Here is a 24782-nt window from a genome sequence, read left to right on the forward strand (position 1 = left end):
TTTATGATTTCTAATTTCTGTAACAAAAGTTTTGAAAGCTGCATTTTGGACCTGACAAAATACATATAAAATGCAGCAGGAAAATCTCAGCAACCCCCTGTAACTTAAAGAATGAGAGTAAAGTTGTTCAAATTAAATATTATTATTTATGTTCTACATGATCTATCATGCAACACTTAATACATGTGCCTTAATATGGGAAATACACTTTAACATGGAGGAATAGGCTTTCTGTCAGTTGTAAATCAATACGTTATATAACAAGTAGGATAGAATAAAAGGAAACATGAGGATTAAAAGCAGTTAAAAGTCAGTACATTCCTAATAGATAGATGTGTCAAAATATGAGGTGTATCAATGAAAAGTAAAGCTATCAAATACAGTACATTTTTTTTTATTTTCCAGATATTAATTTATACAACTGAGCATCAGTTGGAAGCAGCATCAACAATATCTCTACTGAAACTATGCATGTTTGTAAAATCTCACAATAAAATACAATAACACACACAAAAAAAATATAGGTATTAATTGTTGAAAGAAGATTACACTGTTTTTATTATTTATTCACAGTAAGCAGTAATAATAAAGCATGACAATATTGAATAAACAACCTAATGTACTACTTTGAGCAAGACATTTACAAAGACACTATAACAAATCAGATATGTTTCCAGTTAATAAGACGATAAATGCTTAGGCACATTTTTCACCACACAAAACAACAAGAAAAATAGCAACTAAAGTGACAAAAAAAACAAACAAAGCAACAGCAAAAATACACAAAATTATGAGAAAATATATACAATAATGACATAAAAACACAAAACAACGACAAAAATACAAAAAACCACAAAAGTGACAGAAAAACACACAAAACAAGAACAAAAACACAAAAAAAAGCACAATTTCCACCACACTGGCTGTTGTTTAGTTCAAACTAAATAAAACCAACTTAACCAAATCTTTTTTCAATCATTACCAGAATCCAAGTTAAGTATTTAAAGTGAGATACGTATACTTTAATTAGTTGGATTAGATTAGATTAGTTTCCTCCACAGTCATGCAAATAACATGCATCAAATAGCTGCAGATATACTGTATGATGAAAGAGATGCAGAAACAGGCACTGAGGTGTCGTCATCCTTCCTAAGATGATTGAGGAACATTGAAGGATTGTGGAGGTTTCATACTGTATGAGTTAAAGAAGGAGGAGAGTTGATCAGGAAGCTCTGCTAACACACTTTGAGCCAGAGCGATGCTGCTGCCCTTTAACGACCACGTCAGAACAATCAGAACAGGAGCGTCAATTATTCATTCATACCATTATCACTGAGTCTTATTCACACACACTTACCTGAAACTGCCTGAAAGGCACAAACTGGACGATGTCTCTGGCAGCCACAGCACCCGTAGGTGCAGACAGCAGTTTATTATCACTGTCCAGAAACTCCATGGCTTCAAAGTCTGCAGCTCCAACACCAACGATGATGATGGACATGGGCAGATGAGACGCCTCCACGATAGCGGTGCGCGTCTGATCCATGTCTGTTATCACTCCGTCTGTGATGATCAGCAGCACAAAGTATTGCTGCACAAACATGCACAAAAATAAAAAAAGGAATGAGACACCAAGAGAAAGTCTACACAGAGGTTTTCTACTATAAAGGCAGACGTGGGCAACTGGCGGTCCAACATAATACACAAAATAAGTCAGAAAATGACACCAAAATGTCAACAAAAGTACACAAAATAACAACAAAAACACATTCCTAAAATAGACAAAATGATTCCAAAAAGACTAAGAGCAACAACACATATAAATGACACAAAGACACACGAAACAACCACTTCAACACACAAAATGACAACGCACAAAGAAAAAACAAAAGTCCACATAATGTATCATAAAAACACAAATAAATGACAACTGAAATTTCCAAAATGATAGATAAACACACAAAATCACTACAAAAACCACACAAAACGACATATATACAAAATGACAACAAAGTCCACATAATGCCTCATAAAAACAAAAACATGAACAAAAATCCCAAAATGACAAATAAACACACAAAATGACTAAAAAAAAACAAAAACACAAATACAAAACAATAACAAAAACACATAACCACTTACTGTAAATGCACAAAAGGACTCCAAAGACACACAAAATGACAAAAAAGATACAATATAAACACACAAATCGACAACATTTCAGAGAATGACAAAAATAAACACCAAATGACAACAAGAACACACAAAGAAAAAACAAAAAACCCCATAATGTATTAAAAAAACACAAAATGACAATAACATGACAGATAGATACACAAAATGAAAGACTATAAAACCACACAAAATAACATTATAAACAATAACAAAAATGACTAAAAACACACAAAACCACTCACATACAAAATAGCTACAAAGACACACAATATACCAAGAAAAAGTAAGGAAAATTAAGGACAGATACACAAAATGGCATCAAAAACAAGAACAAAAGTATGCAAAAAGTACATACTGAGGCTGTTTTCTGCTGCATCGCTTGTCGAGCAAAGCAGGAGACATGACTAATGATGGGGGAGAAGTTAGTGGGACCCCAGAGTTTGAGCTGAGGGAGACAGCGCTGGTAGGCCTCCACCACACCATTGATGCCTGCACACAGACACAGAACCAGGGGGGTATTTCATCAAACCCAGGGTTAAGTCCAGGTTTAACCTGAGAGTACGGCTCTGTTAAGATGGGTTCTAACTGGAACAGCGATTTCATCAACGAGAAAACACCTTGGTTACCATAGTAACACCGTCAGTGGGTCAAACCTGCTCCTGACCAGGTTTAAGCAGCAGGCTTAGCTTAAGCTGCAGATGCACTCTCATGAAACCACGTCATCAATCATCATTATTAAAGAAGTAATTTAGTGATGCTTTAAAACACTCAATAAAGATATACAAAAGGAAAAAGGAGTCAAAAAGACCTCTGTTACATATATTTTTTCAGTCTCCATGTGTTTAAACCATCAGTAATACATAGGATACGTTCGTATCCATCACCTCCGTTTACAGCACGATGTAAATGTGTCCATTCATTGATCAGAGATTAATAATGAGATATACAGAGAGGGAGGGGCTTCAGGGACAGTCACAGGGCACAGCACTAAGGCTCCTAATGACAAACATCTCTACAGTGTTGGATGTGACATCCAACAGCATCCAACAGCACCGCTGCTGCTCTCGCTGTTCATTTAGTGATGAGTTCATCAAACTATTCATCAAACACAAGTCTCATAAAGTACATATTATTTAATTGTGAGTTACATCATCTCTTTTATTAAATGCTGACCGGTGTTAAAAAACGTATCAAACGCACATGATCAGCGTGTGATCACATGCTTCAGTTGTTTGCTTTGATAAATTGACTAAATAACACCTTCTTTAACCCTTTACTACTTTTAACTAATGTGTCCGTCATTTATTTTCACTGCTCGGTAACAGATGATGTCACGTCCTGTTGGTCTCAGCATTGGTTCCTATTGGCTTCTCATTCATCATAAAAGCTGCTGCGCATGCGCCGTCATGCTCTAATCAATAAATCTGTGATCCATCTTGTGGGTCTCAGAACGTCGTTCACTTAAGCTAAACACTGTCATCTGGCTCGGCTCAGCTGGGGAGCTTCAAGCTGAGAACAGTTTGATGAAATGGTAAAAGCCAGCATGGTCACGGACGGCTTAGCTGAACCAGGTTTAAACCATAAGCCTGGCTCTACTGAGAACACTTTGATGAAATACCCCCCAGGACATCACTGATACAGCAGCTTTACAACTCTACTAATGATGATATGAAACATACCTGCACAGAACGGATTGGATGGATTGAAGTTGACAGGAAACTCATGAGAAACCTGCCAGTTAAACAACAACATATAAGTAACTGAGTAAATATTATTAACAACAATAAACACCTAAACGCTCAGGAGATTTCAGAAAACTGAGCACATTAATATACACGTACTGTATAATAAAACACAAAATGACAGAAGAATACACAATTAAACAGCAAAAATGACAGCAAAAAACATGAAGAAAGAAAGATACACAAAAAGTGCAAAAGGGATACAAAAATTATTCAAAATACAGACAAGATGATTACAAATAACAGAAAGAAAACAAAATTACTTAAGAAAAACAAACTATAACAACCAAAACACTCAAAATGACTTGAAAAAACACACCAAACAACAGTAACACTCAGAACAACAATAGAAATACACAAAAGATTTACAAAAATGAAAGAATAAAACACAAAACCACAAAAACACACAAAATGACAGAAAAACAAACAAAACGACAGCCAAAGTACACAAAACAACAATACAAAAATGCATTATTGACAGAAAAACATAAAACAACAGCAAAATTACAAAAAACAGCAACAAAAGTTACAGAAAAACACACAAAAAAATGGAAAAACTACACAAAACGACAACAAAATTTACGATAAAACACATTTTTGTGGCTCTGTTATAAGAGTTGCTGATCTCTATCCAGTGTCATAAAAATAATTGAACAACTGAAGTTGATCAACAGGTGTGTGTTCCTACCTGATACTTTGGAGGAACCTGAGCTCCAAACCCAAACACAGGGAACATCTTATTACTGCAAAGAGCGACACAAAGCAAACACACATCAGATCATGGGAGCTGAGCAGTGTGTGTGTGTGTGTGTGTGTGTGTGGGTGTGTGTGTGTGTGTGTGTACCTGTCGTAGTCCTGGATCACGTTCCCTACAGCCCAGATGGCTGTCAGGTACTCGTTGTATCCCTCAGGGTTGATGTAGTGCAGGGACTGAGGAGTCTTTGGGTCACCGTTGGAACCCGTGAAGTCGATGGCAATCTGATGATGATGACGATGACGATGATGATGATGATGAAAATCAATAGATGAAGAACTTTAGAAAGAACAGAATTCCCTGATGAAGCGCTCTGGACTCACCGTGAAGTTGATCTGACAGCCTCCCATGATGTAATCCAGGAACGTGTACTCCTTTATCACCTGTTAGAGTAGACACAGGATTACAAGTCTAGTGAAAGTGTGTGTGTGTGTGTGTGTGTGTGTGTGTGTGTGTGTGTGTGTGTGTGTGTGTGTGTGTGTGTGTGTGTGTGTGTGTGTGTGTGTGCAGACGTGTTATACACAGATTATCTCCAGATCTACATGAGATTCAACAAAAAGAAAATGTAATTTTTTTTTTTATTAGTTCATGTTTTTCTGTACATATCCTCAAATAATTTCTATATCAAGAAATAAATATAAATATAAAAAAAGTATTTTATCAACTGGTTTCTGTGACGTGCAGTCAGGGTAGGCAAGGTAGGCAGTGCCTACCCAAGGGTGAATTGATATTTTGATTATTTGTTTTAATTGTAATATAATTATAAATTATTTATTTTTCAATTTCCAATAGCCACACCCCTTCTCAAAGGCACATTGCTGCTCTGCCTCTGTTCCCAAAGGAACTGCCTTTGGACGTAACCATGCTATGCTAAATGCTATACGTAAGTTCACGGTACATTAGTGAATTGATATCACGTGACCGCTGCTGCTACGTTCTCTAGCTAGTGGGCGGGATAACACTACAGGTAGGATGACAGCACTAGAGATGATAGAGAAACTTTTTTTTGAGGTAAAACAACAGCTTTTAATGGGAGACCAACACCTGAGTTACCAGAGCTTCAGCAAAGGTAAGATCAGAAAATGTTTCATACTTTTCACAGTGAATGGAACAAAAGGAAGGATTGACTTTGTGGATGAACCTCACTGAGGCTGTTCTGAGTTGTTGTCATTTTCTCCGTGTTTCTGTGTTTCCAACACAAACAACGGATGCGCTGTCGTGTCATCAGATATGTCTTGTTGGGAGAGTATGGAGACTATATTAAATAATTGGTTATGTTTCTTTAATGGTGTTTATGATGTTGATTTTGTTAGATGGCTAAATGCTTGTTCATGTGGATCTTGTTGGGTTTTTTCTTTCTTTTTATGAATTTTATATTTTGATAAGTGCATTGAGATGACTTTGTTTGCTGTATACAAATAAAATTTATTTGAATTGAATTAACACTTGCCAGCAGAAACATGTGAAATTGTCTTTGGTGTTTACATTGTAGTCTCGATTTGGAACGCCCTGCCTACCCTACCCTAGTGCTCACGGCACGTCACTGACTGGTTTCTTGATTCATATTAAAACCCTAAAAATTAGAACAATTCTCAATTGTATCAATGTCTGAGTAACTTAAACTCACACTCGTCCAAGTTTACAAAAAAACAAATGAGAAAAAATGAAGGATTGAAAACATCAGAAGCAGAACGACAACATATATGATTCACATTAACTCAGCGTAAATAGAACAATAATTCTAGCTCTCCACGAAGGTGGACACTTTTCTCTCGCTCCCTCCTGTCCATATCTGGCCTGCTTGCTGCTCTTTGTCTCTGTCAGAATCTAATAGGAGCCTACATCTGAGTCTACATCTCTATCCAAAACAATTACTATGGGATTGATCAGCTGGTCTTCTCAACAAAAACAATGGGCAGAGGTGAGCCCGCCTGACGGAATGTTTGCAGCCGGATACACGATGGACTCATGAGAGAAGTGGAGGATCACGTGCCTGTCTGTCTATCCCTTCCGTTGAGGACGTAGAAAACGTCTACATAATTGGAATTATGATAGTAGGCATGTTGCTGAGGGGAGCGGGCAGTTTTCTGATTTATCGCAAAGTTTGGATAATGTTGGCAGCTGTTTTGGGAAGGCTGCCTGTCATGAATGATGGAGTGTACAGGGCTCTTAACACTCAGACTCATGCAATAAACAAACCCAGAAGTAAGAAGAATGCTACTTTGGAATATGTCTACACAAGATGGAATCTAACTTGGAGAAGTTGACAGCCCAGCTTGGAAGTTAACGGCCACCATATTGGATATATTGCTCCGAGACCCTGACTCCAGGCTGACAGGGATAGACCCCCAATATATATACTGTATATATATATATATATATATATATATATATATATATATATATATATATTTATATATATATACATAAATATAAAGATTTAATAACTACCTGACACTGTTTGATGCACACGACCCCAGAGTTTTTGTAGTTTGCCTTCTTCGCCTTCTTTTTTGGGTTGATACATTCAAATTCAGCCTGAAAGCAAAACCAGAGTTTAAACATGCTTGCACAGTGACTTTCAAAATAAAACAATCAAGTAGGAAGGGTTAAGTTTACCCACAGAACTTTAAACATCTAAAGCTTTTTTTTTTCTACTCTGAGGATCATCGATGTAAACAAACAAGTGGTTAATATTGAGGGTCAAACTAAATGTGTGATTTCATTCACAGTCCTGTACCCCTTCAGACATTTAACCTGAAGCCATGTACCCCCTAATCCGGCACACTTAAAAAAAAAAAAAAAAAAAAACTCAATATAATATTAATAATACATTTTATTTGTATAGCACTTTTACAGTGCTCAAAGATGCTTTACAGGAATAAACAATAAGTAGAAATACAGAGGCACAGACTTAAGTAAAAACACAATGTAATAAACAATAGTTAGACTACAAGATAAAATGGCTATACATTAAAAGCAGTCCGAAATAAAGTATATAATATTGTATTGTCATATAAAATGTATTGTCATATACAATGTAGCCCTACAGTGAAATTGGTCTCTGAATTTTACCTATCCTGTTATATATATATCAAGAATAATAATCTGTAACCAAACAAAAAAAACATCTTATTCAGAATTGTCACTTGATTTATTTAATTGATAAGCCCAATGCCATTTTCAACTGTGGGAGAGTGGTAGCGGTCGATGTCGAAGGACATTTATTGTACTAATTTTAATCGGTTAGCCGTGCATGAAGGAATGAGCGACAGTCAGTCACGGTCACGGGTGTAAATCAATCAATCAATGAGATTGACATAAGTCAGCTAGAGCAAGGCGACAGGCTATGTAAGTGTTCTCACCACCAGAGGGCAGTCTCACACAGGCCAATGTGTAATTTGTGCCAGTGCATGGAGACTCCTGACTGCTGGTCTACAGTATTTATATTCTAGTTTTCACTGTTTTCACCTTATTTTAAATTTTTATTCACACACCCTCTATGACAGTTTGCGTACCCCTGGGGGTACCCCTACCCCACTTTAGGACTTTAAGATTTAATTTATCGTGGCATGATAAAACAGAAAGTCTCACCGGGGAAAAGTGTGTTCCAACTTGCATCTCAGCGAGTGTGGTCTTAAAGGTTCCAATCAACTCGTGGGAGCCACTGAAACGATGGTCGTAACAATCCACCTGTGGACAAAAACATACAGAAAACATGGTTAATGTGAAACTACTTTGATTTTAGTCAAACTCACACGTGCAACTCCATGCATGACTAGTTGGAATGTTTGAATGTGTACATTTCTAGAGAAAAAATAAAGTTTTTAATTATAATCAACAGTAAGAGTCACAGCTAAGATGCACAGAAAACAAAAAGGTCAACTATGTGAAGCGTGCACGAGTACCAGAGAGCATCCACTGGGGCCACAAGCATCAGTCCTGCTTTTAGTTTGGGTGCAAAAGGAAACAATAAAAAAGGAGAAGAAGAAGATGCATCCAAAAATAATTAATTAGTCAGAGTTAGTTACCCTGGAGAGGTTAATTACAGTATGTTTAGTATTTTGTTAGGACGGATGGTCAGGCTCTTACCTTTATAGGCCTCTCCACGTCTCCTCCACATAGAGCTCGTAAGGACACCTTGAAAGGTCTCCATGTTGGGTTTAGATTGTTCTGGATAAACTTTGTAAAACAGATGATCAGAGCCTGTAGGTTAGTATCAACCCAGCCTCATCACAGCCTGATCACAACCTGTGTATCCATCCATCCATACCTCTGTCCTGTGAGCCAGCTGCCATCCACTCTCTGTCTGTCTGTAGAACTCCAGGAAAGCATCCGTCCACCACAGATACTGACCAATAAACCAGTAATCACCGTTATAACCTCCTTTAACACACTGGTTAATGTGGGACAGATACTAAACATACCTTTTTATCCAGCTTACGAGCAGAAATTTGAAAGTTTGCAGCTCTGTTGTCTGTGATCTCCTCAGCGTAGATCTGTTTATAGACATAGATGGTGAGGAAGAGGAGGAGGATGAAGGTAAACACAGTATTAGGAGAACACAACAAGTCTGAAGTCAGTGCTGGAGGTTTTTTCTATTCTATTGTCGCTAATGCTGCAACTGGGGACATGTTTGTTTGTATTAAGTTCATGCATTACATTGGTGGGCACTATTTATCACAGCAGGACCACAAACATGTGATTGTCCAAATTGAGGGTCACATGATCAACATTCATATCAGCATTAAAATAATGACCAATATTAGCATTAATACAAGAAAAGAACAAAAGATTTGTGTGTCATTTTAATGCATATTTTTGTTGTTTTGTGTGTTTTTGGAGTCATTTTTTGTATTTTTGTTTTTGTGTGTGCACTTTTTGTTGTTTTGTGCATTTCTATTGTCCTTTTGAGTGTTTTTGGCGTAATTTTTTGCATTTACTTTTAGAGTCGCACAAAATTAGACAAAGGGCCGCATCTAGTCCCAAGACATAAACAAATACATTGGGTTGACTTGAAATAAATACTTTTTTTTTTTTTAAAAAACAAAAGCAAGCAGTTTGATGAAAACCGTAATAATATTGTCTCCAAAAAGTACTAATAAATGAAAGCTTAGATACATGTAAAGCAGCAAAAGTACACAAAACACTGAAATAAAATACACAAAATAACTCCAATTGCAAAATTGCTAAATATATGAAAGGACAACAAAAACACACAAAACAAAGAAGTATACAGAATGACAGAAAAACAAATACAAAATTGATTACAAAAATACCCAAAACGACTCCAAAAACACAAAAATTAACAACAAAAACACAAATTCTTTGTTCTTTCTGGTATTGATGCTCAGACTGGTCATTATTCTAATGCCGACAGGAATGTTGATAATCCCTCACATCAGATGATCACTGCTGTGATAAAATCACTGTGCAACAGAGTGAGGTGTTTTAAACATCAAAAAGGTTAAACAAAGAGAAGATGCACAAAAAACAACAGAACAAATAAGAAAATAAACCACAAACATGTAAAATTATGAAACCAAACAGATCAATAAAATAAATCCCTGAACAACACCAGGAAAAAACAAAAGAAAGAAAATAAAAACGTGTTTAAAATAGATTTATATACTCACTGTGATTGTCCCGTGACCTGCAGGCGACTTATTCTTCAGTAACAACTGTCGAGTCATCTGCTTGTTGGACACGATCTACACACGCACGCACGCACGCACGCACGCACGCACACACGCACACACACATTGATGCCATGACAAGGGATGAACCCTGACCTTTCTACAGCAGATCTCACCTGGCCCAATGTGCACTCCAGCTCCCCCAGGAAGTCGTCGTCCCCCAGGTCATACGTGTTATTGTCTATGTCGTACACGCAAAACTTCAGCTTCTGAACCATCTCGAAATAGTAGTCCAGGACAAACTTCTTGGCGAACTTTGGATTGAGGCAGTTTAAGATCATCTCCGTGCGTCCAAACTGAGTCACAGAAACAAAACAATGTTTTAGTGTCACAGGAGTGAAACGAAACGAGTGAATCTCCTCCATCAGAAACACACATACCTCATACCACTGGGATCCTGTTGTGTTGATATACAGAGCACAGAGAGGGTCAGACTTAGAGAACACGTCCATATCCATCAGGTTCTCACAAGAAATGGTCAGCTCCACCTTAGAGGCCATCTGGGGGGCCCCAGGGGGCCCAGCTGAGGCCATGGTCTCTGAAGGAAACACACACAGTGCCCAGCTTCAACTTTTGTTGTTGTTTTGTGTTTTTTTTTTTTTTCATTCATTATTGTACATTTTATTGTTGCTTGTGTATTTTTGCCGTTGTTTTATGTAACTTTTGTTGAGAAGAATATACAAAACGAGAACAAACAAATGATGACAAAAAATACACAAAACGAGAACAGAAACACACAAAATGAGAGAACAAGTTAATACATAATACACAGGACATGCAAAACAACAAGAAAAACACAGAAATTGAGAATACAAAAAATTATACCAAAGCACACAAAATGAGAATAAAACACATAATAAGTTGAAAGACTACAGAAAAATTAACTAAATAGCAACAAAAATGTTTTGCAAAATTACAATAAAAAACACAAAATGATAGAAGCATAAACAAAGTGACACAAAACACAGAAAATGAGAATAAAACCCAAGATAACTTGAAAAACAGAAAATTACACAAAACGGCAACAAAAACAAACAAATGACAACAACAATACACAAAATGAAACCAGAAACACACTAAATGAGAGAACTATTTAGTAAATGATACCAAGCACACACAATGCAACAGGAAAAACACACAAAATGAGAGAATAATACACAAAATGAGACTAAAAAACACAAAATGAGGGAAAAAACACAAAACTGAGAGGAGAATACACTAAATGACAGTAAAAACACAGAAAAACAACAGAAACATATACAAAATGACAACAAAACCCCATAAAATGAGAGAACATTTTACTAAATGATATTAAGGACACATGAAACTACAAGAAAAACACAAAAAATGAGAAGAAAAAAATCCCACACAAAATGAGTGTAAAGCATAAACATAAAGCAACACGAAATTAAAAAATACACAAATTGACTCCAAAATCACACAGAACAACAACAAAAAATGCCAGTAATGTTCATATTAGTTAGGTTCTAAATGCTGATGTAAAGTGTTAACATGTGGCCCTCGGATCAGACAATCACATTTGTGTGGCCCCCGTTGTTGCCATGTCTGGATGATCTTTGACTCCATGAGCTTTGCAGGTGTAACATGCAGGCTGTCGTTAGTGGGTGTGGCAACACAGGAGCGCTACAAAAACTCAACCCTGTTCATACTGTTAGTTTCAAAGTGTTAGTATTAACCACTCAGACTATTTTACCTGTTGTTTGTCCGCAGACTAGAGCACTAATCTGGTTATTAGTGCCTTGGCTCTAACGTGTTCACGTAACGGTAATCTGACAACAACAGCTGGGAACCCTGGAGGGAGGAGGAGTTAGTGAACACACCCCGTTAGCTTCGCCTAAACTCTGTTTTAGCCCAACTATCAATATTTTTCTGACTGAATTAAAATTACCCGACGTTGATAAAGCGTGTGATGTGTTTTTTTTATGAAGTCGTTTTAATCAAATACACGTTGGGGGTTCACACTGCAGTATGGAAACCTTTAAGCACGCGTGTTTCCAGTCGGAGTATTTTGAACGGAACACACCACCGAAGCTACGTTCAAAATAGACGTTGTAGTTTTTTAACCAACGCTTTAAATTTGATATCAGTGATGCAAATATAATGTTTTTAATCATTATATATTCATAAAATAAGATAATTACCATTTTACATGGTAATTTTTACATTTCAGTATGTAATATGAGTTTTTCTTTTGTTTTTGTAACTTTTCTGAATGCCGCTGTTGAACGCCGCATGGCCCCACTCAATGTCCTATCCTGTCCGGGTCTGACTCTGTGATAAAGCTTAGTTTATGGATGTGTGTGAGACTGGGAGTGTGTATTTAGGGTCTGTTTGTGTTTTGTGAATCATGGCTGGGAGGTTATTAACACGGTGTGTTAGCAGGGCTGTGCTAAAGCTAACACTCGGTGCTGAAGGAAGAGTAAACAAGGGGACATGTCGGAACTATTGGACCGGGCTGTGGAGGACCACCGCTACAACTGCAGTGAGTCTGACACAATAAACAACATATTTTAAGAGCGTATTGAATTAACTTTCCCCCCAAAAAAATATTTAAAGGTTTGGTTTTTACTAAAAACCGAAGAACATTGTGTGTAATTCTCGCACTGAATATTGTGGGTCAAAGGGCGCCTGAGTTTATTTATTTATTATTTTTTTTTATTTTTATTTTTTTATTTTGCAAACAAAGTATACAGACAGTATAGACATACATACAAAACACAATAAACAAGTGCCAGGGGGTTCACATACAATCAAATATTTTAAAAATTGTACAGATGTAAATAGTTTTCTGAGCCTTTTTATTTTTGGATTTCTTTATGAGATTTATGTAATTTATTATGTCACAATGAAAATGAATAAATGTTGGTTTTTGACTGGTGTACTTACACTTATGGATGTAGTATTTTGCCAAAATAATCATGAGGTTTATTAAAACAAAAGCATTTTCTTTAGAGTAGTTTCTAAAAAAACACAAGACAATATCCTCCCATTTCAATGAAAAGTCTTTGTAAAGATGGACAATGATAAACTGCCTGAAGTCTTTCCAAAAAGAGGTGTTGCACTGATTCCGGGTGGGTTCCACAGAAACAACAATTCACATCAATGTCTCTTTTAAACTTGGTCATAAAATGGTTGGCTGGGTAGTATTTGTGTAATATTTTAAAGGACACTTCTTTTACCTTATTGGTGATCAGATATTTACTGGGAATTGACCAAACCTTTTTCCAGCTACAAAACCGTTCCAGAATGATTTAATGTATGGGACAGAAATGACATCATTTTGAAATAAACTACGAATCTTCTTGTTACTTTTCTTTGATTGACGAAAGCAGGTCATACCAATGTCTGTCTCTAAAGGGCTAGGAAGAGAAAGAGGGTGGGGCAAAAAGTGGTTTTTGAAGAGCATTTGAATACCTATGGATATGGCATCAAATAAAATGGCATATTGTTTTGGAGAGATTGGAAATTTAAAAGTATATAAAGTTTCTGAATAAGACATAAGTTGCCCGTTGCTGTTAAATAACTGTCCAACTAATAAAACCTGTTTCTCTACCCATTCGGGGAAATAAAGTGATTTGTTTTTATACAGAATATCCCTATTGTTCCATATAATGTATCTATGAGGTGAAAAGTTGTGTTTATAGATAAGAGACCACGATAAGAGAATTTGCCTGTGGAATCGAGACAATTTTACAGGAACTTTGTCAACATTGTAATTACAACCTAAAATAAATTCCAAACCACCAAATTTTGAGAAGATGCATTGAGGGATAAAGTTCCAGATGGAGACTGGGTTTTTAATGAAGTGTTTAGCCCAGTTCATTTTAAACGTATAATTTAAAGTTGTAAAATCTAATACATTGAGACCACCAGATTCATAATTGTTCATGACAACACTCTTCCTGATATAATGTGTGCGGTTTTTCCAGAGGAAGTTAAAAAGCATACAGTCGACATCCTTAAAAGTTTTCCCATCAACATGAAGAGAAAGAGCAGCGTAGGTCAAGCGAGATAAACCTTCAGCTTTAGAAAGTAAAACTCTGCGCCTGAGTTTATCACTGCTGTCAGGTAACTGCGGTGACATCATCCAGGCTTCCCATTTCCGTGGTCGCGCTATCCGAGCTTCAAAATAATGCTGCGCGTCTATTTTAGCATGAACGGTAGATGCTTGTTTATAACAGTAACGTTTAAATAAAAAACTAAACACACAAAAACATGATGGTATTCTATTTACAACATTGAAATATATTGAATAAGTTTTATGAGTTGTTCCTGAATCCAGCACCGCCCTTATTTAATAGTGGCACTCCTCGTTCTCCGTAGTAGAGCTGCCACAGGGGAAAATATCTTTTGGATCACTATATTGTATGAACAATATAATTATATTGTACAAACATAATAATATATTGTGCGAACAATATACTTATATTGTACAAACGTGATATTATTTTGTTTGTACAATATACTTATATTATTTTTTTAATGGTATTGAAACTTCATTGGTACTTTACTGCAGTATTATATTTGGGGACACTTTTTACTTTCACTTCACTATTTATTAAATAAATAATACAAATGGGCAGGACTCGAAATGTCTTCTTACCCCTTTTGAACATGAGTATCTTTAATGAGATTATCAAATATGCTTTTATTTATTTATTATTATTATCCTGCTATATCACATCTATTCTGTAAAAATGTAAGTCAAATACCTTTATTATATGTATTATATGTACACACACCTTAGGCTCTGAAAGACTCTCAAACTGTTCAAAACAGTGTAATCTCCATAAAATATTGAACTGTTATTTTCAAGGAATAAAATGTTCAATATATGAAAAACCAGAGTAAAAATAATTTTCAAATGATCATTTCTAACATTTGTAAAGTCTCTTACCTGCAGCTGCCATTTATCATCAGAATTTAAGATTTTAAAATACACAAATATTGTTTGTTTAACTTCTAAATACTCAGATCAGTGAGAAGCTATTAGGAGTGTGACGCTATCTCGATACAGCGATATATCACGATATTTTTTCGCACGATCAATTATCGATATGCTTGCGCTAAGTATTGATTTTTTTAAATGATTTTTTATTTATTCATTAAACTTTTTCTGCTTTTTCACTAAAATGTGCAGGTACGTCTTCACAGAAATGTAGTCACTGTTTGTTGAAGGAACCAATATATTGTTTACTGTAATATTGCACTATAATGGTGTCACTGGTAAGAAAGACCCTATTATTGTTTACATAAAGCACTGTTGGAGATACTTATTTGTTTACATTGGTATGTTGACACTTATTTACAGAAATGTTGCACTAAAATAGTGTCACTGTTCATAGGACACTTTTTCAATGTATTGTCTTTCAGAGATATAAAATAAAAATTGTATTTTTTCACTTAATCTTTTTTTTTCTCATGTCATAATTATTGTAGATGGATTTCTGACCAGTATATCGATAATCGCAGTATTGTCATATCGTGAGATAATTGTTTTTGTGAGCTTTGCATTGCGTATCCTTTCGTGGGGTACCCAGAGGTTCCCTACATGCTAATTTTTCAACTCTTTCACTCCCTCACAGTCACGAGGCTGCGTTTAGGTCCAGAAAAATAGTACCGTTTGATTTTCCATGACTCTGTATCAGGTGGTACCAAAGGAATTTGGTCGGTACCTAAAAAAACAACCTAAAGTCATATGATTGGATTGATGATCGATAATCGTTTTTTTAAACTCACCGATCGGTGATCGGCCCAAAAATCCTGATTGTGTAAAGCCTAATAAAAACACAAAATGATACTAAAAAAAACACAAAATGAGAGAAAAACACAAAACTGACAGAAGAATACACATTATACCAAAAAAAAACACAAAATAACTTAAACAGAAAAATATACAAAATGACAACAAAACCCCACAAAATGAGAGAACAATTTACTAAATGATACTAAGACACACAAAACAAGAAGAAAACACACAAAATGAGAAAAAGAAAAACACAAAATGAGAGTAAAACAAACACAAAACAACAAAAATAAACAAATTGACTCCAAGGCCCTATGCTAATCTAGATAATTATATCCTGGATTAATCGTCGTTAGCGAGCTTCAACTAACCAAACATTCCCTGTCAGAGAGAAGCTGTTTTACGAAGGTTGATAACAACACGCTAATTTAAGCTAAGTGATTTCATCCTGCCTATGTGCACATGCACATGAAAGGGGTGGAGATTGCAGTGTCTGACCAATCAATGGAGAAAACTGGCAGAGTGAGCGTATTTACAATGGAGGAACAGCTTATGATCTTAAACAAATATAAAACATTTAAATCCATGATGACAGCAAAGAGCAACAGTGTTTGTGTAGCGCACCTGGAGGCGGAGCTTTCATACTCCCTCAGATCTGATCCACTTCATAACTTGGTCCCGACCAGTTTAGGTGTTGCTGAAGTTTAAAATTATGAATTATTAAAATCCATAATTCAGACCAAAAACAACATTGTTGTTACAGAAAAGGCAGGAATGAAAGAACAGAGACAGGAAACTGCTGACACTGTTAATGTGTAAAAGCATGAGATTATTATGATATTAATCCATTGGATGATAAGCAGACAGTGCTCTGCAGTTAAACTTCATTACAGCACACACCTTTTTTCATTCAAGTATACCTATTTATCACACACACTGGGATGAGGACACATTGTTTCACAGTCTGTAGTATGTTCCTGGTAATGCCGTCAGCCTCACTATAGCGTATGAATTATCGGGAACGTGGTACGTGCTATTCGCCGCAGAGATGAACTATGGCCCGGCCATAGTTCATCTAGAACTTGTTTACTCAATGCTTTATATTTCATGTGAGTGATACAAATATAGAAGTTTCAATCGTTATATCCCTAGAAAATTGTAAGAGTCATTTTTTTACTTGGTACATTTGAATGTGTAATATGTGTTTGTTTTTTTTCCAGTTTGGAACCATTTCTGAAAGCAGCAGTTGAACGTAGCCTGGTCCCACTCACTATCCTATACGGGTCTGAAAATAAAGTTATAATGTTATGAGGCAAATAATTGTAATATTATTCAGAATAAAGTTATGATAATAAAGTCATGATATTACAAAAATGAATTAATTTATATATATTTTTTTACAAAATATTTTTATTTTATTTAATTTATTCAATTCATTATTTTATTTTTATATTTAATTGTTTTTATTCTATTGTGATTTTATTCATTCATTTATTTTATTATTATTAAAAATGTTACATAATTAAATTCATTATAAAGTACAAGAATAAAATCATATTATTAAATAAATAAATTTAAAATATTATGAGTAAAGTTGTAATTGTACAAGAATAAACTTTTAACATTATAAGAAGAAAAAAACTTTGAGCGTTATCTAATTTTTAATGTAGGGGACTGCTTTGTGAAGACTTATGAATGAATTATGACTTAACTTATGACTTGTCGTAATATTACAAAAATATTTTCTTGTATATTTGTGTGTGTGTGTTCCACAGAGAAGCAGAGCTCCATTCCTGGTGACGTTCCCTGTTCTCTCCTGTCTGGGTTATAAAGCCTATCAGTGGGTTCACATTCCAGCTGTGGTCTGTGCTTTAGAGAGAGGTGAGCACCACTAAATAAGCATCATTATTAAAAAGAAAAGAGTACGACAGCATTTCAGCGGCACATTAAGAGAAGCTGAATGAGAATTAAGTCCAGATTTATGAGAAGAAACTGATAATATTATGAGGATATCGTGCGACTGACACAAGAAAAAAAAGTCAAAATACTACAATGAAAGTCGTAATTTGATTATTAATTTCATTCAGCTTTTTTCTTGTATAATTGCAACTTTTTTCTCCTATTACAACTTTTATTTATTTTATTATGTATTGTTGTATTTATATAATATTAAATATATATATTTCATATATTATTTATTTTATTTTACTTCATACAAATGCAACTTTATTCTCTTAATGATTGAAGTATATTTTTAAAGTAAAAAGAACAGAAAAATCCTCATTGTGGCCCTAAAACTAATAATAATTTTTGTGTTGCACAGATGAATTATTGGAACAGGCTGATTACTTGTACAGCTGTGCAGAGACAGAGAAGCTCTACCAGCTGCTGCTGCAGCACAAGGACAGGTGAACAGTTTTATACACTTAACATTGCATTAACTCTAAAACGGACATAGGCAACTGCCGTCCCCCGGTCTAATTTTATGCGGCCCCCAAAGTAAATGTACAAAGTGACACAAAATACACAAAACAAGAGCAAGAATGCATTAAAAAAATACAAAGAAACACTGCAGAAAAATAGAGTAAAAGACAAGAGAAAAACATACAAAACTACTCCAAAAATGAACAAAACGACAACAGTAATACACAAAATTCTCAGAAAAATATACAAAATTTACAGAAAATGACAACAGTACTAACAAACAAGCAAAATGACAACAGAAATACACAAAGTCTTGCGCTACATTGGCGGCTGTTTTTCTGAAGGATGGGGCGGAGCACTTAACGCTCAGACTCATAAGATGAACAAACTCAAAAGTAAACAAGAAGCTACTTTGGAATCGATCTTGGAGAAGATGAATGTTCGGCTGACGGTTTGACGCCACATTATTGGATTACTGCTGAGACCAAGACATTCAAGACTACCAAAACAGTGCTAGCCTGAAATGAAAACAATGGTCTTATCGCCCATTGGCCTCCCTCACACGCCAGCTCAAGGTTGTGACTCTATTCTTCATCATGGATAAATGTGCAGATCTGACGCTCTGTCCTCCCTCCTCTCCCTTATCACCACCTGGACTTCTGTCTTCTGAGCCACACCTGCCAAGGTTGTCATAACGTCATCTGACTGGATCAGAGGGAAGCGCGGGTTATTTTTTTTTCTTCGCCTTCACCGGCCCTCCATCCACCCCCCTCCATTCTGTGCTGCTGGAAGGTGTTGAGAAGTGCCAGAAGCCGAAGCTACCGTAAAAGCAGCCCAAACAAGGTCTAAACGCTGAGGAACAGTTACCGTAGACTCATGGTAGGCGAAGCAGCAGTGTTCCTGGGTTTACTTAGCTTCTATAGCATGTCCCGTGTTCCATGGGCTGGTGGTGTTGTGTCATAGTCTGTGACCCGAAAAAATCTGTGACCGCTGCGGCTTCTCGGTGGTAGAGAAAAAGAGTGCTAAACCTCTTTGTAGCTATTTACTCCCCTTTAAACATGACGCTCCCGTGGGTGACGTAAATGCAGACTGGAGAAGAATTACAAAGGTGTTTAAGGGGGAGTAAATGTCCGCCGAGAAGCCGCAGATGTTGGAACTGTCGCCACCTGCGGTCACAGATTTTTTTTGGCACAACATTGGCACTCGGCTGCGGCTCATGGAGACGTCATCAACTACTCGACGTCGACTCGACTAGTATGTGAATAAATTCTGATTTCTGAGAATGAGAGAAAAACACAAAATTACTATAAAAACTCTTTGTTCCTTCCTGTATTAATGCCCATTATTCTAAATGCTGACATGAATGTTGATCATGTGGTCCTTCAATCAAATAAATACATTTTTGTGGCCGCACTATGATAAAAGTTGCCTACCTAAAATTTGTGATTAAAAATGGGGTCTCGATCCAAAAGAAGGTTAGGAACCACTGCTTTAAATGGACTGTAGGCTTAACAACTAAATGACTACATTACATCATAGTACTTTAAAAAAAAAATCAATTTTATATTATATTGAACTTTTGTGGAAACGTAAGGTCAAAATAAGTGAATTTTTTCTACTTTTTCTTGTTATTATTACTTTTTGTGTGTATTTCCAGTGATGATGCAGAGTTCCTGTGGAGGTTAGCGCGAGCATCACGTGATTTGTCACAGTTGCCTGATTTGGCGGCTGAAAGAAAGAAGGCGTTGGTGTTTGAGGCGTTTGAATACGCCACCAAGGCTCTGGAGAAAGACGAGCAATGTTTTGCTGCCCACAAAGTAATGGCCGTCATGTTTATTATAAACAAATGCTTCTCTTAATGTTCCTTTTTAACACACAGTGGTACGCCGTGTGTCTCAGCGACGTCGGTGAATATGGAGGAGTCAAAGTTAAAATTGGAAACTCGTACATCATCAGGAAGCATTTGGAGGTGAGGAAATGACTTCTAATCTGTTTTTTGTTTGTTCATTTCTTCTCAAATGTGCGTCTCTTTTCCACAGGAAGCCGTCAAACTCAACCCTAAAGACGCCACTTCCCTCCACATTTTGGGTTACTGGTGAGTGCGTAACTCAGATCTCAAATGATTAACACTAAATTGGCTGCACACGTACATCGATTTCATTGTTTGTTGATACAGATGTGATGGAGAACGTCATATTTAAACAAAGGTTTTGTGAGAGCAGAGTCCCAAAGTCAAGGCTGTGAGCAAATCAAGAGGAACAGCAGATGAAGTCGAGAAAAGACGAACAAATAGAAAAAGAACAACAAAAGAAACACACAAGAAAACTTGAAAAACAATGGAAAAATATTTAAAAAAATCACAAAACAAAAAAAATGACAACAGAAATGCACAAACAACAACAAAACCACATGAAATGAGAGAAAATGAACTAAATAACAACAAAAAAACACAAAACAACAACAAAAACAAATAGGCTTTATCAACTCAACTAACTGTAGATCAGTCCATCAGATATAAATCTATATCTTTCCTAAATTATGTCATCGGTGAATGAAAATATTGATTTTATCCATTAATAATCTTCTTTCCTAAAAGCAGATGTCAGATCTGCACCAACCAGGATCATCTAACAATGGGCAGGTTGTTTTCTAAGAGATCTGATTGGTCAGGAGGTGGGCTTTAGCACTCGCTAAGATCCTAGATAGGAAAAATCCTGGTCCTGACCAGGTTAGTCATTCAGCCTAAGTTACCATGGTGATTTAGCTCTGTAAGACGTTAGCCAGCTTTGTAGGACAGCACACACTGATTAAATCCTGAAAGTTAGCGCGATAAGGGGTAATCTAGCTTCGTAGTGTTGGCCATTTGGGCCCCTACTACGACAAGTGAAGATGTCTGTGAAGACATCTGTGAGTCCATCTGCACAGTCTCTAAATAAATGACCAGGTATGCCGTCAGGACCCAGGGCTTTACGTACATTGATCCTGCTGAGCATTTATACACAAAAATGAGAGAAAAACACACAAAATGAGAATAAAACACAAGATGACTTGGAAAAACCACAGAATGTACAAAACGACAACAAAGACAAACAAATACCAACAAGGATACACAAATCAACAAGAAACACACAAAATGAGAGAAAAACATACAAAACAATAGTTCTAAATGCTGATGTAAATTATCAACATGTGGCCCTCGGATCAGACAATCACATTTGTTTGTGTCTAAACTTTAAACTCATCTGAAACATGCAGGACAGGGACTCTTTAGGACCAGGATGTTGTTGCTCTACAGCATTCTTTGCTTTAGTGTGTAACCAACTGTGAATTCCTCCTGAATACGAAAAAAACACGTGAGCTGCTTCCTGTCATGTGACTTCATGTGTCTCAGTCATTCTAAAAAATAAGGATACATGGTTTAAAGTGTGATGTGTAACAGATGTTATCATCCTGAGCTGTAAAATCAAGCAGACACACTTCTCTTCTCTCCTCTTCAGGTGCTTTGCCTTCGCTGAGTTGCCATGGTATCAACGTAAAGTGGCAGCGATGATATTCTCCACTCCACCTGATGCTACTTATGAGGAGGTGCGGATTGTCTGAGTCTCACTCACACAAAGTAAACACAAAGTTACTCCAATTAAACTCAAAACAGGAAAATACACAAAATTACTCCAATTAAACACAAAAGTACTCGAAATAAACACAAAATGACAGGAAAATACACAAAATATCCCAAAACACACACAAATTTACATCAGAAATACATAAGACAAGAGCAAAAATACACAAAATTACCAGAAAAATACACAATTATAACAAATTGAAAAGAAAACAACAGAAAAATCTGCGATATGTCACCAGAAACACACAAAATTATTCTATAAACACAAAAATTAGAGACAAAAATATAAAGTGACAAGAAAAATACACAAAATTACAACAAATACACAAAATGACAACAAAAATACACAAAATTAGGGACAAATATGCAGAACGACAACAAAGAAAGAAGATAAACACAGACCATTTGTGTTTTTCACTAATATTTCCTGTATTAATTGCTCAGATTGGTCATTTTTTTAAATGCTAACATAAATGTTAATAATATGGATTTGCTGTGGTAAAAGCGGCCCCTCCCCTTTATAAATAATGACAAATAAAATCACAGAATGAGTTAAATGTTGGTCACAGTGTGTGCTGGTGTGGATGGTTTTTGTTTTGGTTTCGTGTTTAATGGACTTTGCTTCAGTTCTCAGTGCAACTCTAAACAAACATTAATAAATAACAGTTAAAACCTATAAACCCAGAGCAAACATTAACTATTCATTGTAAACATTCAAAGTGCACACGTTCATCACAATACAGGTGACAGATCAATAACAATCACAGGTTTCTGGTTTTACTTTAGGATTCAAACTACTCATTAAATATGTAGAGATTTAGGTAAATTCATGCCATCAACACACATAAAAATATATTAAATATAATACTTTAGAACACCTGAATAAAGGACATTTTATTCATTAGTTAAAAGTACACGCACTCCTGATAATCTTTTTTTTTTTTTTTTTTAACAAAATGTTTATGATTATGTTTATGTATCAGATTTAGAAGAGAAATTTAATCTCGCTGGAACTTTTACAGATTTATAATGTTTGACATTTTCTTCTTTTTTTTTTAAATGAAAAATAAAAAAAATTACTTTTTATTTGCTCTTTCTTTTTAAAAGATGAATATAAAACAGTGCGACCCCTAGTGGACACTGGTGTTTGTCATTTTCTATTCTGAAAACCACAATTCTAATTTACTGTCTGCCAGTGTTGGAATTAAGAATTGATAGCGCCGCTTCATCAACAAATCTCCTTCAAAATACATTTTCTGTGTTTTTAAATGTCATGGCCGACTAAAAACAGACCCAAGACCCACTTTTGGATCTTGAACCACTAGTTGAGAACCCCTTCACTCCATCACTAGTGACCTAAAATACTCCATGTGTGATGCGTTCACTTGTTACCTCTGTTTTCCTTCAGGCTCTGGAGTTCTTCCTGAAAGCTGAGGAAGGTACTGATGATGAAGATGATGATGATGATGATGATGATGATCTCACAGTGTTCTCTTTGCTTCTCCTCAGTGGATCCAAACTTCTACAGTATGAACATGCTGATGCTGGGGAAAACGTACCTGGCTCTGAAGGAGACGGAGAAAGCTACGATGTGGCTGATTAAAGCCAAACAATATCAGCCTCACACAAACGAGGACAAAGAGGTGTGAACATGATCAACCAGGACACACACACACACACACACACACAGTAGGAGTGAGACTCACAAAAGGCATAAACAGACAAGCTTTTTCTTCAACATGTCAGCTCACTCAAGGAGAACATGCAAACTCTCTAAGTAATGACTAGGGCAGACCCAAAGTAAACACACAGAAAGGCAGCAAATACAATAAAACTGCAAAATGACTCCACATACAGTATACACACAATAAGAGAAAAACACACAAAATGTAACAAGAATACACAAAAGGACAGAAAAAAAAACAGAAGAGTGAAAAAAATAAAAAATAACAGAAAATATACAAAATAAAAACAAAAAACCCCAACAAATACAAAAATAATTACTCGTAACAAACAAAACAGAAAAAATATACAGAAAAGTAATTTCTTTCTAAACAAATGACTGAAACACACACGTCAGTGTTTACAACAGATAATCAATGACATCATTAGAATACAATGAAATTGGTTTAAAAATGTAACCAACTTTATATGCTTTGACAGTACAAATGTTTACTCTGAGCTTTTAGAATAATTCTTTGAATTTCCCATAAAAACAAAACTGTTGTTTCCTAAAGCCAAAGAGTGACAGAAATCTGAGCTGCTGTATCATCAACTTTCTCCTCCTCATCTGTTGTCATTTCTCTGCAGGTTCATAAAGAAGCCGTGGAGCTCCTGAAGAAACTGTGATAATGTTTACATCACAGAGGAACTCATAAACAGATCGGATCAATTAAACGAGATCGCTGCTGCTTTTCTATGTTCTGTTAAAAATAAGGAATCCAATGTTGAAGTGAATTATTATATCAGACTGTGTAGAAGTAAACACACTGTAACTCCTGTGGTTTTGTTATATTCAAATGTTTAATGTGATTTAATAAGTGATTTCACTGCTGTGCAACTAAATCACACTTTATAACTCGTTTGTTGGTCTTTTTGTTAG

General features: G+C 35.8%; 2 protein-coding genes across 3 annotated transcripts; one reads left to right on the forward strand and one right to left on the reverse strand.

Annotated features, from left to right (window-relative positions):
* Positions 1-908: 908 nt before the first annotated feature.
* Positions 909-12187, reverse strand: LOC114454039 (copine-3-like). Its single transcript, XM_028434118.1, has 16 exons — positions 12082-12187; positions 10748-10905; positions 10484-10663; positions 10308-10382; positions 9099-9170; positions 8945-9022; positions 8764-8853; positions 8266-8364; positions 7123-7209; positions 4995-5054; positions 4762-4895; positions 4606-4660; positions 3855-3906; positions 2531-2664; positions 1358-1591; positions 909-1269 (listed from the first exon to the last, which is right to left on the reverse strand). Exons 2-16 carry the CDS (start codon positions 10898-10900, stop codon positions 1150-1152), a joined length of 1623 nt encoding a protein of 540 aa, XP_028289919.1. The 5' UTR covers positions 10901-10905; positions 12082-12187; the 3' UTR covers positions 909-1149.
* A 411-nt stretch (positions 12188-12598) lies between these two features.
* rmdn1 (regulator of microtubule dynamics 1) lies at positions 12599-24762 on the forward strand. Of its 2 annotated transcripts, XM_028434935.1 has the most exons (10): positions 12599-12870; positions 17910-18015; positions 18458-18542; positions 20216-20375; positions 20438-20527; positions 20598-20653; positions 22056-22143; positions 23589-23619; positions 23690-23823; positions 24491-24762. In XM_028434935.1, exons 1-10 carry the CDS (start codon positions 12736-12738, stop codon positions 24527-24529), a joined length of 924 nt encoding a protein of 307 aa, XP_028290736.1. In that variant the 5' UTR covers positions 12599-12735; the 3' UTR covers positions 24530-24762. The 2 variants fall into 2 exon arrangements, 1 of the variants encoding a protein (XP_028290736.1); XR_003672542.1 differs by lacking the exon at positions 23589-23619.
* The last annotated feature ends 20 nt before the right edge of the window (positions 24763-24782 follow it).

This window comes from Gouania willdenowi, chromosome 20 (assembly GCF_900634775.1).
Source record: "Gouania willdenowi chromosome 20, fGouWil2.1, whole genome shotgun sequence".
NCBI lineage: Eukaryota > Metazoa > Chordata > Actinopteri > Blenniiformes > Gobiesocidae > Gouania > Gouania willdenowi.

Coding starts and splice junctions, on each gene's coding strand:
- rmdn1 (XM_028434935.1), top strand. CDS start 12,736: ATGGCTGGGAGGTTATTAACACGGTGTGTTAGCAGGGCTGTGCTAAAG. Junction 20,654..22,055: donor CTCCACATTTTGGGTTACTG/GTGAGTGCGTAA, acceptor TCTCCTCTTCAG/GTGCTTTGCCTTCGCTGAGT. Junction 22,144..23,588: donor CTGATGCTACTTATGAGGAG/GTGCGGATTGTC, acceptor GTTTTCCTTCAG/GCTCTGGAGTTCTTCCTGAA.
- LOC114454039 (XM_028434118.1), bottom strand. CDS start 10,900: ATGGCCTCAGCTGGGCCCCCTGGGGCCCCCCAGATGGCCTCTAAGGTG. Junction 10,664..10,747: donor CAGGATCCCAGTGGTATGAG/GTATGTGTGTTT, acceptor TCTGTGACTCAG/TTTGGACGCACGGAGATGAT. Junction 1,270..1,357: donor TGCCTTTCAGGCAGTTTCAG/GTAAGTGTGTGT, acceptor TGGTCGTTAAAG/GGCAGCAGCATCGCTCTGGC.